Source organism: Arachis ipaensis, chromosome B2 (genome assembly GCF_059453495.1).
Source record: "Arachis ipaensis isolate K30076 ecotype BB chromosome B2, ASM5945349v1, whole genome shotgun sequence".
Taxonomy (NCBI): domain Eukaryota; kingdom Viridiplantae; phylum Streptophyta; class Magnoliopsida; order Fabales; family Fabaceae; genus Arachis; species Arachis ipaensis.
The window spans coordinates 69,112,565-69,130,357 of record NC_142437.1 but is presented as its reverse complement, the minus strand read 5'-3'; the positions used below and the strand labels follow the sequence as shown (position 1 = coordinate 69,130,357).

At 35.0% G+C, this 17,793-nt stretch overlaps 1 protein-coding gene and 1 pseudogene across 1 annotated transcript; both read right to left on the bottom strand.

The window, feature by feature from the left end:
• Window positions 1–6,530: 6,530 nt before the first annotated feature.
• On the bottom strand, window positions 6,531–10,280 carry LOC148574282 (uncharacterized). The gene is made up of 7 exons (XM_088505202.1): window positions 9,806–10,280; window positions 9,076–9,317; window positions 8,771–8,983; window positions 8,483–8,575; window positions 7,870–7,971; window positions 7,416–7,766; window positions 6,531–6,611 (listed from the first exon to the last, which is right to left on the bottom strand). The coding sequence occupies exons 1-7, from the start codon at window positions 10,278–10,280 to the stop codon at window positions 6,531–6,533; spliced, it is 1,557 nt and encodes a 518-aa protein (XP_088361328.1).
• Window positions 10,281–10,480: 200 nt separating this feature from the next.
• LOC148574281 (uncharacterized) lies at window positions 10,481–14,358 on the bottom strand (annotated as a pseudogene).
• Window positions 14,359–17,793: the final 3,435 nt, after the last annotated feature.

The following is a 17,793-nucleotide window of genomic DNA, read 5'->3' as shown; positions in this document are numbered from 1 at the left end:
GGAAAACTTGGGACATTGGTTGAGGTAAAAGTGTAATTTTTATTTTTGTTAAAAATATTGGGAATTGGGTACATATTCATGCACTATATGTAAAACCATATGCATTGATGCGTTTGTATATACTTTAAAAAAATGATAAAGAAAAAGAAAAAGAACACACACATATATATATATATATATATATATATAAAAGAAAAAAAATATAGAAAAAGAAAAAAAGAGAAAAAGAAATAAAAAGGGGAAAAAAATGCCCCAAAGTAAAGTTCAATAAAAATTAATGCATATGGAATGTTAATTAAATAGAATGCACGAGTATGTGAAAAAGTGGGAATCATGGGTAGCTAGGTATTGTATTAGAATTATATAGGTTGTTATATGTGTTTGGTAAAAGTTTAGGTTAATCAAAGATTCAAATTTCAAGCTCACTTGACCATATACATCCCTACCTTGACCCTAGCCCCATTACAACCTAAAAACAAGTCCTCATGATGAATGTATGCATGCATTGAATAATTGTTGATTGTTAGATGAAAAACAAATCATGGAAAGCATGATTAGAAGAGAATTGAGTGAATCGACCCTATAAACTTGAGTGACTAGAGCGGATACACTTCCGGTGAGGGTTTGATGCTCAATTCCTTGTTCCCAGCTTTCATGAGCTTTCTTCTTGCAAGTCTATTTGAACTTCATTTTGATATTTGAATTGGTAGAGTTTGTGAGTCGTTATATGACCTTTACCCCACTTGTTCATACATGCTCTTGGAGATTGATTTGCTTTTGACCAAGTAGGTAGAATCATTTTGCATTTAGTTGCATGCATGTAGATAGGTTTATATAGTTTATTCGCATTGAATAAATGTTCATACCCTTTTCTTGTCCTTCTTTATTCTTAGCATGAGGACATGCTTGGTTTAAGTGTGGGGAGATTTGATAAACCCCGATTTTGTGGTTGATCTTGTGCTTAATTTGGGGGATTTTACCACCTTTTCTCACATTTATTCAATGAAATAGCATGGTTTTGCAATTCTCCCTTGATTTGTGCTTAAATGCGAAAACATGCTTTTTAGGCCCTAAAATTGGTGATTTTAATTCACTTTAATTCTATTCGATGCCTTGATATGTTTGTTAAGTAATTTCAGGTTCATAAGGCAAGTATTGGATGGAAGAAGTGAGGAGAAAAGCATGCGAAGTGGGAGAACTCATGAAGAAATGAAGGAACCGTAAAGCTGTCAAGCCTGACCTCTTCGCACTCAATCGACCATAACTTGAGCTACAGAGATCCAAATGAGGCGGTTTTAGTTGCGTTGGAAAGCTAACATCTGGGGTTTTGAAATGATATAAAATTTGCTATATGTTTGTTCGCGTATAAGGGAGCGCATGCGCCATGTACGCGTGCACACCGATGCTGCTCGTGACCCACTAAAGTGAAATCGCCCCCAGCAATTTCTGAAGCACTTTGGGCCCAACCCAACTCATTTCTGATGCTATTTCATGCAGAATTCAAGCTTAGACAAGAGGGGAGCAATTTGTTTTAGTAGTTTAGCATCATGTAGGTTAGTTTCTAGAGAGAGAAGCTCTCTCTTCTCTCTAGAATTAGGTTAGGTTAATCTCTTCTAGATCTAGGCATGATTTCTTGAATTCATCTTGTTTCCTTTACAATTTGTTGTTTTTACTACTCTATTCTTCTTAGTTCTCTTGTCAATTTTACTTTTATGTCTCTTTTATGTTTATGAATATTCATGTTGGATCTTATCTACATTTGATGAAATTTAATGTTTGATGTTCTTTTAATTGTTGATTTGAGTTGTGAATTTACTTTTCTTGTAATTGGTAGTTGGTAGTTTTATTATTCTTGCATTTTTACTATGCTTTCCTTTTATGCCTTCCAAGTGTTTGACAAAATGCTTGGTTGGTCTTTAAAGTAGATTTTTGAGCATTCTTGGCTTGGAAAGAGTAACTAGGCAATCTTGAGTCATGAAAACCCAACTTATGTTGGTGATCTAGAGTTGTTAGTTAATATGATTTTCAATGATGCCAATCTTTTTCTAATTCAATTAGTGAGTTGATTAGGACTTTTGATTTGAGATTAACTAGTCTTGTTTGACTTTCTCTCATGGAAGATAACTTACACCTTCTTCCAATGTTGGGGATGACGAAATGAGATAGATTCTTGTTATTATTGTGATATGATTGATTAGTCTTGTTTGACATTCTCCCTATGTGAAGATAACATGATACCTTCTTCTATTTGTTGGAGTTGACTAAATAAGATGAATTAATCATTGTATGACTAGGATAGAAAGCCTATGATCTCAAACCCTTGCCATGAATGTTTCTCTTTATTAATTGCCTTCTTTAGTTATTTGCTCTCTTTACTTTCCTTGTCATTTACTTTCTTGCAAAAATATAAAAATCAAACCCCCTTGCATTTTCATAGCCAATAATTGAGCACTTCATTGCAATTCCTTGTGAGACGACCCGGAGTCTAAATACTTCGGTTAATTCTTATTGGGGTTTTTACTTGTGACAAAACCATATTTTAATTTGATGTGAGAGTTGTTTGTTGGTTTGGAGCTATGCTTACAATGAAGTAATTCCTTTCTTTAAGAAGAAAATCTAGGCCGACAATGATTTCTTTCGTATCATTAGGCCAACCGGCTGGGAATGGAGATGGAAATGGCAATGACTTGGGAAGTGTTTTGATGACCCTAGCTACGTTCCTGAAAGTTCACCCACCGACTTTCAGAAGATCGACAAATCCCACAGAAGCGGACAACTGGTTCCAAGCTATGAAATGCGCGCTGCAGGCACAGCATGTCCCACACAATCAATACGTGGAGTTTGCTACTTATCACCTTCTGGAAGAGGCCCAACATTGATGGCAGGCGGAATGCCGCTTGCTCTAACTTCAAAATGCCGACGTTCCTTGGGATGTATTCCGAATGGCCTTCTACAAGAAGTACTTTTCTGAGTCTGCAAGGGAAGTGAAGGAGATGGAACTGATGCAGCTGAAGCAAGGTTCTCTATCTGTGGCAGACTACACAAGCAAGTTTGAGGAACTATGAAAGTTGGAAGTGTGTCAAGTATCAAGGTGGTTTGAAGGGCGACATCATGACTGCTGTGGCTCCTATGGAGATTCGGATTTTCTCCGATCTGGTGAACAAGGCAAGAGTGGTTTAGGAATGCACAAAGACGGTAGCCTCGTCAAGGGACACTCGTGGAGGAGACACTAGTAGAGAACGCGACGATTACCTTGGGCCAAGGGGATAGAATTTCAAGAGATATGGTAAAGGAAAGCAGTCAAGAGCTTACTCCTCTGATATGAAGTGTCAGGAGTGTGGGAGCTACCATCCGAATAGGCCGTGCCAGTTGGGTAAGAAACTGTGTTACAAGTGTGGCGCACTGGGACATTTGGTTAGAGATTGTCCACACCGAGGAGCACGTGGGGCGGATAGATCACAACAACAGGGTTTTGGTAATTATGAAGCCGATGGCCAAATCTCGATTTATCTTCACAGTATAGATTATCGTCGTTCGCGTTGAAAAAGTTTTAAAGCTTAGATTGATTTTTAAACTTGGTTTAGGAACGCTGGTTTGAATGATTTGGTTTTGACACTAGGACTGGAACTTTTGATCAATTGGTACGATTTTAAAAAGGAAAGTGAGTTGTATGATCTTGTTAACTTGTGATTTTGGGTTTGTAATTTTATTTATAAAAAGGGATTCAAATGGAAAGGTTTTGATTTAAGAATAAATGAATCTTTGGAGTCTTTTGAAAAATCTTTCATAATGAACTGGTCTAGATTGAACTTGTTTTCACAGCTTTGCGAAATATTACAAAAGCAGTCCTTGGTTTTGAAACTACGTCCGAAATTCTTGGTTTGGAAGATATTATTTAAAAAGAAAAGTGAGTTCTCCGATTATGTTCATTTGTGAATTTGGTTTCCAAATTATCTTATCGAAGGGATTTCAAATTGAAAAGTTTGCATTTAAGAAAAATGTGAGTTCAAGTGTTTGACTTACTAGTGAATGATTTTGACTCTTTTGATAAGGTTTTAACAATGGACTCATTTAGATTGGACTTGTTTTAAAGGTTTTGAAAAGTATTACAAATTTGGTATTTTGGTTTAAAAGAAAGGATTTTCGGATTCTAATGACGATAATCAGAGTGACACAGCGGAAGTTGTACGTTAAGTTATCGAAGTGTGAGTTCGTGAAGGAAGAAGTGAAGCTCTTAGGTCATGTAGTGAGCAAGAGAGGAATAGCCGTAGATCCTTCTAAGATAGAATCGGTGATGGAATGGGAAGGATCTATAACGATGGCGAAAGTTGGAAGCTCCTTGGGTTTAGCCGGATATTACCGGGGGATCAAAGAAGGGTTTTCTCGAATTGCACGACCGATGACAAAGCTGACGAGAAAGGAAGTGCCTTTGTTTGAATGTTAGAGTATGTAGGGAGTTTTCAGACTTTGAAGCAGAAGTTAACTCCAACACCTGTTTTAATCTTGTTGAAACCGCATGAACCATTCTAAGTATACTATAACGCTTCTCTGAAGGGTTTAAGTTGCGTGTTGATGCAACACCGGAGTTGGTGGCTTACGCATCACGTCATCTGGGACCGCATAAGGTGAACTATTCAACTCATGATTTGGAATTAGCGGCGATTGTGTTTGTACCGGATATTTGGAGGCACCACCTGTGCGGAGTGGGGTTTAGCGTCTTTCCTGATCATGAGAGTCTCAAGTATGTCTTTGATCAGAAAGAGCTTAGTACATGTTAGAGAAGTTGGATGAAGTTGCTTAAGAACAACGATTTTGAACTGAGTTATCCCCCTGGAAAGGTAAATGTGGTATCAGACGCTTTGAGTCGGACGTCTTTAACAATTGCTTGGATGAGAATCAAGGAAGAGGAGCTAGTGGATAAGTTTGTGGATTTCAAGCTGGACCTTGGTGAGGTTGCCAGAAGATCTTGTTTGAACCAGTTGCAGATTTCAAACACGATTAAGACGGAGATTCAGAGGGCTCAGCAAGATGAGCTAAAGCTTCAGAAATTGTTGCAACCAGTTGGTGATAAGAGGCGTGAAGAATTCGCTAAGGAGGGTGAAAGTTTGAGGAGAGATAAGGGGAGAGTTTGCACACAGGATTTTGGAAGTTTGAGACAAGACTTGTTGTCGGGGGCTCGCTACAGTGGATTTTCTGTTCATCCCGGAAGCACGAAGATGTGTTGTAACTTAAAAAAAAGATGTTCTGGGGTGATAAATCACTATTTTATGGTTTATCTTGTGCTCAATTGAGTGGTTTTTATCTACTCTTTACCCACTTATTCATACTATTTGCATGGTTTTATATTTCCTTCCTAATTATGTGCTTTGATTGAAAACATGCTTCTTTGATCTTATATTTGCTTATTATTAATCCTCTCTTATTACCATTAGATGCCTTGATATGTGTGTTAAGTGTTTTCAGATATTATATGGCAGGAATGGCTTGGAGGATGGAAAGGAAGCATGCAAAAATGGAAGGAATACAAGAAGTTGGAGAAACTGCTAAGTTGTCCAGCCTGACCTCTCTGCACTCAAACGGCTATAACTTTAGCTATAGAGGTCCAAACGACGCGGTTCCAGTTGCGTTGGAAAGCTAACGTCCGGGGCTTCGATTTGATATATAATATGATATAGTTTCCCTGACGCTAGGCAACGCGACCGCGTGATCCATGCGGCCGCGTCGCAAGTGACGGAAACCAGCGCATTTGAATTCGCAACCAGCGAATTCTAGCACTACAAAAAAAAAGGGTTAAAATGTCGGTTTTTTAAGGTAATTACGGCGGTTACAACCGCCATTATTACCGAAAATGGCGTCCCCAAGAAACGCCGGAATTCTGGGCGCCATTCTGGTTATTACGGCGGTTTTCTGAAAACCGCCGTAATAACCAGTGGATAATACGGCGGTTTTGTGGTTATTTAAAATGACGGTTTGTAACCGCCGTTTTTACCTGAATTTAATGGCATATTCTCGTTTAAAATGGCAGTTTATAACCGCCGTTTTTACCTGGGTTTAATGGCATCTTCTCGTTTAAAATGGCGTTTCTAACCGCCGTTTTTACCTGGGTTTAATGGCATCCTTCTCATTAAAAATGACATTTATAACCGCCGTTTTTACCAGTATTTAATGGCATCATTTTTGTTTAAAATTGCATTTTTTAACTGCCATTTTTACCAGGATATAATGGCACCATTTTTGTTTAAAATGGCATTTTTAGCCGTCATTTTTACCTAATTGCAATTTTATACTTTTTAAAATGAGATTGAAACTATGTATTTAAAGTGACATTTTTAGAACTCAAATTTTAAAATCTCAATAACTAAAAAGCATAACCTTGAATCAAACATCATAACAAGATTTTTAATTCATACACAGTCTCCGAAAATAAAAAATCATAATCCAAAAACAAAGTATCTAAGATAACATTTTTCAATAATTTGTCTTAACATATATCTATAATACTTAATACATGAAATCTTTATCATATAAGATCATGCTTCTTTGTTGCTCGCTCCAGAAGACCTACTTCTTAACTCTCTTGGTGATGGAATCTCACTCTCTTGATCTAATCCCTACAACAAAAATATAATTATGAGCACAATAAAAAAGGATATAAAACTGAATCTGAAACTATTAATATAAAATTATTCAATCAAAAATGAAAAGATCAAAGATCACATAAAATTGAATCTGAAACTATTAATATATAATCCAACAAAGCAACTTCTGCAAGAGAGGCTTCTCTAATGCACAAGTACTTGGAGGTCACATGAACCTTCATAGGAAGGACAAAGCAAAGATCAAAGAACAGCAACAATTTTCTTCTTCTTCAAATCAAACTACTCATCATCAACAATTTTTATTGGAGGGGAATCTTGGTAGTAACAATGATAATAATAATAAAGAGCTTTTGAATGTGCCTCATCAACCACTTATGGACGATGAAACCAATAATAATAATATTGTGATGATGAGGCAGTTACCACTCTTTTCAGAATCATCATCATCACCTCCTCCTCATCATCATCTTCAACAGCAAGAGGATCAAATTTCTGGTCAACAAGGTCCCTCATCATCTTCAGAATTAGACCTTGAACTAAGATTAGGGCTTGAGCCTCCACAAGGATCTAATTCATCATTAGCTAGCTACTACTTCAATCTAATTTTGGTTATTATAATATTAACTTAGCTTCTTTAAAATGTTTCTTAGCATTCTTGCTTGCACCTTTTCATAGGAATCAATTGTTGGTGGGCTTTTAATTAACAAAGTTAAAGCTAGCTTCAAAAGTCAAATTTTAAAATTGACCCAGATTCCCTTAAGAGTCCAAAGATAACACATGGAATAAGGTATTAAGAACATAAATTGTATTTTGTACCTGTGAAATTTGTTGAGTAGGGAACATTCTAGCCAATTCCACTGGAATTTTTCCTCCTTCCTTAGAAGCAATATAGGATACTAGTGCTTGCAATTGCGCTTTAACAGTATCCAACTCTTCTTGCACATTTGGACCACAAGTAGTTGATGTGCCAGCATCATTTGAAGAACCTAAATTCATTTGACTAATTCTTGTAGTGTTGTTCTTGAAAGCAACTGTTGGAACAGCTCCCATGCCTAAACCTCGAACACGACCAGGGTGCTCTTTCCCAAGAACTACTCCAAGAGCATCAAGAGGAGAATTAACGGTTGATTCCACCGCTTGTTGACTACTATATGCTTCAATCTTCTCCTACATATATAAAAAGAAAGGGAAAGAATCAAACATAATATTATCTTATAAAAAAGAAAGAAAAATAAATACAAACAAGTTACTTATTTCACTTTAGTCTTACCGCTATTTCTTTAGCCTTTTCATTAACATAACTTCCATCTATTTTCTTGTGAGTGATATCCCACATTTGAACCCTACTAACTTCTTTTCCCGTCTCTTCCGTCTAAATTCAAGAAAAGTAGAAAGACTCAATCAAGAAATATATCATCCAAGAAAAGATATGCATAAAATTAAGTAACTAACAGCAACAATATGTTCTATTTGAGAAGCAGAAAAGGAATTTAGAGAAGCAGAAAAGGAAGCTAGGAAAAATTATTTTATATTTTTGATTCATGTACTATATAGGGAAAAATCTTCTACAATCCCTTTCTCAAGAATGGATTCAGTTGGTTTGAAAGCCCTGTTTTTCAGTGAAGGTTTTAAGCCATTAAGTTAACCCAAGTGGCAAGCAAGATTAAATATTTATTGTTACTTTCTTTTTCTAAATGCTGCCAGCTTCTATTCTTTTGGATGCACTATTGTCAAGGTTGAACGAAAATGTGCATGAATGAATGCAGAATGCCTACTAGATACTACCTAACTAACAAATAATTATTCAGCACCAAAAAAATAGAAGCACAAATACATCAACAAATATATATATATATATATAATTATTTTATGTTTTTGATTACCAATTCAGCCCTTCTTCTTGCAATTGATTTAGCACCTGAAGTATGAGGAATTATTTGTTTTTGCCGAATTTCTTGATTCCTCTTACAAAGATTCTGCAAGATTAGTTTGGACAAAATTAAATAGAGTTAAACATGCATTCACAACATTCCATATAATACTTAATTTCCTATCAGCCAACTTAAACCATTGAATAAGTTCAGCTTCAAAATAATTAACTCTCAGTGAATCCAACAGTCTTAATTACTCACTAACAGTGATAGAACTCACTAACAATCTTAATTACTTACCTGAGTTTCAGGCTTCAAACGATATTCTACGAATAAAGCCCATTGATCAAGAGCAATATCTTCTGGTGTATTATTTATGATCTCGGTTTTACTCAACCTCGGATCATAAAACTCATTCCAAAGCTTTATCCTATGTTCCCTCCATTTTTTGCCAAGCGATTGGAGCAGAAATCGTTTGGCCAAGCTATCACACACTTTGAAGTAAAATCGAGCCTTTAATATGGAACAAAGAATATATATTAACTAACAAATATAACTAAATAATGACAAAGAAATAAGCTTTAGAGTTTAAGTAATCTTCTTACTTGGAAAAAAATATTCCATTGATTTTCAAAAAAGCTCTCTGGAATGTCTGACCACTTATCAAAACTGATTGGAAATGCTACACAATCAGTGGCCAATTGCCCACAAACTCCTGCAAGGAGTCCGGCTGCTTCTCCTATTGCTGCATGTTGTCTATCAAAATTGACAACTATGCGCAAACCTTCTGGCAAATTATGCACATCCTTCACTAATAAATGAAGGCGTGTACTATTTTCATATTCATCTAAAATAGATAAATAAATATAAATAAATGAGTAATTGAGCAACTAAAGAATAAAACATATGATGATAGATATATATTATAAAAGATTATTCTTGTGCAGGGTATAATGTAACAGCTACATATATAATACTATATATTATACATCAGAATTCCGAATCAAGGTGAAAATAGGCTAATATTAGTAATATCCACTGCAAGATAAATATCATTATTTAAACAAGAAAATAATGTACTATATATACTCGTAACATAATTTCAGTAAAGGATACATTAGAGTAATTACAATCATGTATTCATATTTTTCCTATGAGCTACTGTAACACAAGGATAAATTGTTCCCCCTATTAACCTACTAAGTGATTTAATTTGGGGAAAAATCTGAACAAGGACATGTAAATTGGAAGATAGTGAAATTTGGAAAGGAAGAGGAGTGAAAGAAATGGTGTGATAGGTGGCTGGAGAATATTACAGTTGAGAATATTACATACCTATGGCATCAACAGTCCAGTAATGCCTAGATTCACGCCCACGTTTACGTTTAGGTTCGGATGGATGCTCAGATATAGTTGGAGCAACTGATGATGGCTCAGAAGAATTTGAAGCTGCCGACTTGTCTCGGGAGGAACTTGCAACTGCTGTCGACTTGTCTCGGGAGAAATTTGAAGCTGCTGACTTGTCCCGGGAGGAATTTGAAGCTGCTGACTTGTCCCGGGAGGAATTTGCAGCTGCTGCTGACTTGTTCCGGGAGGAATTTGCAGCTTCTGCCGACTTGTCTCGGGAGGAATTTGTAGCTGCTGCCGACTTGTCTCGGGAGGAATTTGCAGCTACTACGGACTTGACTTGTGATGCATTTGAAGCTGCCGACTTGTCTCGGGATGAATTTGCAGCTGCTATTGACTTGTCTTGTGAAGAATTTGCAGCTGCTGCTTTAAGTAGATTCTTGTACTTCTTTTGCTTTGGCATATCTATATAATAGATCAAATAAATAATTAATAAATATAGAATAAAATGTGCATCAAGGTTTAATAGTTCCATTAAATCAATTAATGAATCTAAACAACATATTTATGTAAAATTTACAAACAAAAGTTAAATTGAAAAAGAAGAAATGTAGACAAAAATTATTTTTCTATAATAAACCACTTATTAATAAAACTCACCTATTATTCTGACATGTGTTCGTCTTCTCCAATGTCATTATCTAGTAGTTCATCATCTACCTCTTCTCTTAACAATGATAGATTATCACCATTTTCAAATAAAGAATCTAAGTTTTGCTCTAACCATGGCTCATTCTCGCATGCTTCATCATCTTCATTTCCGCCCATATCATATGAATCTCTTGGCTTCAAATGCACGACAACACTCCAATCTTTATTCACTTCATCATTGACAAAATACACCATTCGAGCTTGTGAGGCTTCAATATATGGATCATCCTCCTCTCGGTCACCACTGTGTATTACTCGTGAAAAATTAACAGAAGTAAAACCCCAATTATCCTTTCTACAGCCCCGTTCTCTAGTGGTGTCAGCCCATTTACATTTGAATAAAGTAACCCGAAATCGGCCATTGTAGTTTAGTTCTATAATATCTTCTAGTTTGCCATAATATGACAAATCAGCATTCCTAACATCAGCATCACTAGCGCTAGCAACACAAGGAGTTGAAGACATTAAAAAAACTCCACTATTCTGGGTCTTTAACCCTTTGTCTCGATTGGTAGTTCGAAAGGAGAACCCATTAATACTAAATGTAGAAAACCTCTTGGCATATCGTGATGGACCCCTTGCTAAGTATCTCAAATCCTCATGCACAGTATTCATAATATCTGAGTTCATAAGCTATTATGATAGAGATATTAGTTATTATATCCACAAATACTAGCTCAATATTAGCCAAAAATTATCACTTCTCTATTTACCTGCGCAGGAAGTCAAGTAACAAAATCTTTATTGACTTTTTTTTCTATCTCTACATTTGAAGGCCTTCTACCCTTAGATCGTCTTCGTACAAAATCTTTGAAGTCACTGTCAGATATGAAAGTTTAACTCTAACTAAACAACTATTTTCAAGTAAATAAAAAACATGTACGAAAATCCTTAAGCACTTACTCAATGAACGGTTTGACATATGGACAATTTAAAACCACATATCGATGTGCTTGTTTTTTTTCCATAGGTGACAACTCAAATACTGTGAAAGCTCCCTTTGAGTTCCCCATTTGTGGAAAAAGAGAATCCACATGTGTACTGCAATTATCATCCGGACGATCATCAACACGTGGTGGCCTATTAAATCTTGTCTCAATCCCTTCTAAGTATCGAGAGCAAAATGTAAGAGCTTCTTCAGCCACGTATCCCTCAGCTATAGAACCTTCTGATTTAGCTTTGTTTCGTACATAGGACTTCAAATGACCTAAATACCTAGTTTGTATAATTAAGTGACAGGTTAAATACCTAAGCAAGATATAACTAAGTGATAAGTTAAATGAATAATGATTGAAAAGTGATATTTACCTCTCAATAGGATACATCCACCTATAGTGTACTGGTCCTCCGAGTTTTGCTTCATCAACTAGATGACAGGTTAAATGAACCATGATTGTAAAGAAAGAAGGAGGGAACAACATTTCTAAATGACAAAGGGTAAGGATTATTCGAGGTTGGAGCTTCTCAAGTTCTGTAAGACTTAAGCTTTTAGAGCACAACTGTTGAAAGAATGAAGACAACTCTATTAGCACTGCAGTAACTTTATCTGGTAGCACATTACGTATGGCAATGGGTAATAGTTGCTGCATAAGAACGTGGCAATCATGGCTCTTCAATCCAGAAAGCTTTCTTTGCTTCAGGTCAACACACCGTGAAATATTACTCGAGAGACCATCTGGTACTCTAATATTCTTTATAGTACGCAAGAATATATCTTTCATGGAATTTGACATTGTGAACAAAGATGGATGATATCTCCCATTTTCATCTGGCCATAAATCTTTCCTTATACCCATTTCTTTAAGATCCTTACGAGCTTTGAGATTATCCTTTGACCTTCCAGTCTCATTGAGCAAAGTGTATAACACATTGTCGCAAACATTCTTTTCAATGTGCATAACATCTAGATTATGGCGCAATAAGTTAGACTCCCAATAAGGAAGATAAAAAAATATGCTTTTCTTCCTCCACATCCCCGATTCATCATCTTCTTCAACAACTTTTCGTCGAATCCTCTTACCTTTACTTTCTTGTAGTTCCTTCCCAAATGAAACATTGATTCCTTCAAGTTGTTCTAATATTTCTGACCCTGTTAGTACTGCTGGGGGATCCCTCAACTCAACTTTTCCATTAAATTTTGCACGACTTAGCCTAAACTTATGACCCCTTTCTAAGAAACGGCGATGCCCCAAAAAACACCATTTTCCACCATGCTTTAATCTATATGAATCAGTGTTGAAGTTACATGTAGGACAAGCATATTTACTGTGTACATTCCACCCAGATAAGTTACTAAGGCCTGGAAAATCACTAATTGTCCACATTAATGCTGCTCGCAATGTAAACATTTCATTCTTGAACCTATCTAATGTTTGAACACCATCATACCACAACTCTTTTAACTCTTTAATAAGAGGTTGTAAGTATACGTCTATGTTGTTCCCCGGCATTTTCTCTCCAGGAATAATCATTGACAAGATAAGTGATGTTGGCTTCATGCACTCCTATGGAGGCCGATTGTATGGAATAAGCACCACTGGCCAAACGCTATAGTTTGTACGCATAGCTCCAAAAGGGTTGAATCCATCAGCTGCAAGACCAAGACGTACATTTCGAGGATCCTCGGCAAACCTATCATGAAGTAAATCAAATGTCTTCCAAGCTTCAGAATCCCGCGGATGCCTCATCTTCGAATCTTTCTTTTCTGCCGAAGCATGCCATTGCATTGATTGAGCAGTCTTAGAACACATGAATAATCGTTGAAGTCTCGGTTTTAGTGGAAAGTATCGCAAGATCTTTGCTGGTTTCTTCTTTTTAGAATCGCTCCATTTAGATGTCTTGCATCTTTTGCATTCTTGCAAATCTTCATCCTCCCCCCAATATAACATGCAGTCATTAGGGCAAGCAGGTATCTTGGTATAATTAAGCCCTAGTTTATTTATGGTTTTCTTGGCCTCATAGAATATATTTGAAATCTTTGCATTTCCAAAATCATCTTTTAATAACTTGAGGATTTCGGTCATGGCTTTGTCGCTTATTCTATATAAGCACTTTATGTGATACAGACTAATTAAGAAAGACAGTTTTGAATACTTTGTGCACCCTTCATACAATTGTTCATTGCCATCTTCTAACAACTTGTAAAATTCTACATTTTCTCCATTGTGCTCTTTATTTGCTGCATTGTCTCCATCTCCTCCATCTTCTATGTTGTCTTCATCTCCATCTCCATCTTCATTCAAGTCAGGTCCAGCAGCTCCAAACGCGTCATTGAGCATTGTTACCATTGGATGCTGAGATGTCGAATCATCTTGTACAATATGACTAGTTTGATGAACTTGTGACCCAACTCCAACTACTTCTTCACCATGCCAATACCAAACTTTGTAGTTTTCTGGAAATGGCTTGACTATTAAATGTTCAAAAACTTTCTCCCTTGTTTGCCACTTGCCAAAACCACACACCGGACAAGGGCATTTAATCTGACGACCCGCGAGAGATCGATGCTCAAAAGCAAAATCCAAAAACTTGTTTAAACCATCTTTATACTCATGCGTGGTTCGTGGTTTTCCAATCCATGACTTATCGATTGACATGACTAAGAGGGACTACAAATAGGGATTTTAAAAAATCTATTCAATAAAATTCTATATATATTCTAAAGGCGAGAAATTTATTCTTTTATATGCAAATTAGATATTAAAAACTTACTTAAATAGTATTTAAAAAAAATATAAGAAAATTATAATTACCTCTTTCAAATGATAATTTCCCTTCTTTTTTCTTTCCCAGCAAATATTAAAACTTGAAGCTTTCAAAGTAAAGTAGCTAGCAGCAAAAGTTGAAGAAGATCTAAAACCTGTTTCAAATAATCAGCATGCATGTGGTCAACTAGAATGACATATTGATATATAATCTTTATATATATATATATATATATATATAACCAAAATTTTCAACTCAAAATAATAAAAAATGTATAAACTCAAAATAGTGTGCAGCCTACAATAGAAATGGAAAAACTACTTGCAGGTCTGACATCTATGAGGTAAATAAGAAATTTTAGAAGTGCAGATGAAAGTTGCAAAGGACTAAACAAGTTAAATGCAATTTTTTTTCTTTTTTCTTGAAGATTTATATATTCCTAATACTTTCCTATAATCCTGGGTGGAATGGTAAAATTTTTGCTAGATCACAAGTTCAAATATCAAAACAGCCTCTCTACTTATAGAGGAAAGTCTATAGTCAATTTATTGTAAAAAAGTAGTACAAAATTCTGTGGTCACTGTAGTTTCGGTAATGCACAAAACACTGTGTCAATTGTTTCATAATTACATGTCATTCTAACTCATATACAGCAGATCCATACCTATGCACAACAACTTCCTAGTAATCAAATCACAAGGCTTTTCTCTTTCCAACCTGTATAAGCAAACACAATCTCTTGGTCAATAATCAAACAACTATAATTCAGTAAGTCTTCACAAATTGCTTCAATTGCTTTGCATCAATTCCTTGAGGTTTATGTATGTCAGCGCATGCCACTTTAATCTCTTAATTCTTTTCTTTTAGATACATATATCTTTTACTATATGAGGTAATTGTATTTGAATTGAAAATATATTCATTTTCTAATAATTCTTATTAATTTATAAGATTCGAATCCAAAATTGTGTGACGGTATTTGTTAATTACACAAAAATAGCGATGATGACAATGCGATAATTTAATTGGCAACCAAGTAAAATCGTAAATGCAAGCTCATTGGTGAAAAAGATGCAATGGTAGTATGATCAAATTCTAGGAAGGAATTAAAAAAAGAAAAAAGAAAGAAAAAGGCATTAACATTAAAGAAAGAGTCTAATTAGCTTTCCCTTGGAATGTAAAACTACACTGCCTAAGCACATGCTTCCCACTGATTTTTTGTTTATCTTTTCTTTTCTATTTTTTCTTTCTATTTTTTTATTTTGTCCTCAGTTTGAGACCCCTTTCCTAGCATCATCTATATCTTTGTGCATGTGTCTTTGAATGCACTCTTTCCCCTATACTCTTTAAATTTACAGCATTGACTTGTAAGCTTAGAGAGAGGCACGAGTTGTGGACATACCAAATTAGAAATAAAATTCTCAAACTAAAGCACTTTAGTTTAAAGTTTACTAAGTATGTGTATCCAAAACCAAAAGTAATGCTTAACAATTAATTAATTAATAACATGAGAAGATATATGTGGCGATTGTGAGATACAATGTCCTTCTTAATACAATGGCCTTAATACAACTAAACAATAGTTAATAATAAGCAACAGTAAACATTTTCGTTTAAAATTGTTTTGACTATTTTAAGAAAATAGTTTTCCAAATGGTTAGCATTAGTAAAAGAAGGAAAAGACAAAAGCAGAGTATATGAATTCTAGATTAAATGTTTTATGTTTCACTTTTTTCTTAATAGCATATGTATATCCACTGCCCAGCCAGCTGGCCATTGCCACAGTTTCAACCAAAAAAATCAATGATATGATTATTAGGGGAAAAAGTATAAATAAAACAATAATATAGAAAATGCATAGTTAGTAGGGAATGTTAGCATTTTGGAATGGGAGTGTTTGATGCAAAGCAATTGAAGTTTTAGTTTGAACTTTGAACCCCAAGGAATATGATGCAAAGCAATTGAAGTAATAAAGACCCCATCCTCCTTTTAGTGAACTAATGATGTGAAATACATAAGGCACAACTTGGCATTAGTTACCAAATTTGCATTATTAACCACTGAGGCTGAAGTAATTCAATAGGATCATATAAATTCATGTAGTTATATCATAAGAAAAAGCATCTATTGCAAGTTCATCAAAGTCAAACATTCTAGCATGAAAAAAAATCAATTTTACCAATTTTCAGAGATAAAAAACTTAGTTTAGAAGAATTAAAACATGGAAAGCAATTTGATGCTTAGTCACATAAGATGCTATTTTAAAGATATTGACCAAAGAGAATTCAACACAACAATTATAGTTATTGATTTCAGAAGAACAAGCTAATAACAATAACTACTATGGTTTCATAACTTAATCATCAACAAACTTATTGAGCACAGCAAAAATCACCAGGAAGAATGACTAGTACACGATGCAGAGAAAAATATCAGAACAAATGAGAATCGCACTAAATATCAGAAGAAAAAACAAATACTGAAACTAATGCAGAGAAGCTTACCTAATAAACGAGCTGCAACAACGCGAACAATGAAACAAGGTTTCTCCACTAATAACAATGAACAAGAAGTGAAACTAAAACTGGGTACTGAAACATGCTCAGAATCTCCACTTCCATTTACTTGCCACAACAAATAATGTCTTATCTCTGATGAATTTTCTTCTACCAAAATAAATAAATAAATGAATCAGCATATAAATAAATAAATAAAGTCTAGTAATATTGTTATTAAATAAAAAAAATAAAAAGGCTACAAATTCAAAGGCATTCAAAGAACAAATATCATGGTTGAGTTTATCAAAGATGAAACAAGCTGGGGCATGATGCATGTGAAGCCCAAAATCGACCAAACTAGAGGCTAATTACCTGTGAAAATAAGTCAGCTAAGCAAGTTAAAAGATTTTCTTCCAACTCCCCAATGCTTTTTTTATTTCCATAATACTCTAGTAATTGTTCACGAAATGGAACACAAAGTTATAGTGCCTGCGGTAAGTAGCGAAATGAAATGATAAGTTACTAGTCAAGAACCATGAAGATATTTACAAAACAAGAATAATCATACACATAAAAGGTAAATGCTTGTACAAAATGTAGTGTGGACCATATATATTGAATACAACAAAGAAAACATTGAATAATAGTTTAGCCTTAAATTTCAATAGACTATCAATCAATTTCAACAAAAAAACTTATGAAAGATGATTAAGAGTCACGGGTTGGAAGTAAAAATCGCACATCCCAATCCTCTGTAATTGATTTTTGGCCGAAACAAAACCAACACCCCCATAACCTAACAACAGCCATTCCACTAAAATTGTTCAAAAATAAATATAAACAAAAGGAAGCCCAAGACAGCCAGCCTAAAAGAAGCAGAAGGAATGAAATGAAACAAGGACTACAGCATGTTAATCAAATCTAAGTGCAAGGACAAGTTAATCAAATAATGAGATGCACTACATGTTTGAGATTGGAGCAGTTTTTTCTGAGATCTAAGATCTGAGATCGGAGATTAGAGAAACACCTTAATAGAAGTAAGCAATAGAAGATCTGAGTTTA

Bases quoted from the DNA above. Each gene is read 5' to 3' on its own strand.
- LOC148574282 (XM_088505202.1), bottom strand. From the start codon at position 10,280: ATGCCAAAGCAAAAGAAGTACAAGAATCTACTTAAAGCAGCAGCTGCA. The intron at 7,767-7,869 runs GTAAGACTAAAG...TTATATATGTAG, and splicing joins AAAAGGCTAAAGAAATAGCG to GAGAAGATTGAAGCATATAG. The intron at 6,612-7,415 runs GTACAAAATACA...TTTTTGTTGTAG, and splicing joins CTACTCAACAAATTTCACAG to GGATTAGATCAAGAGAGTGA.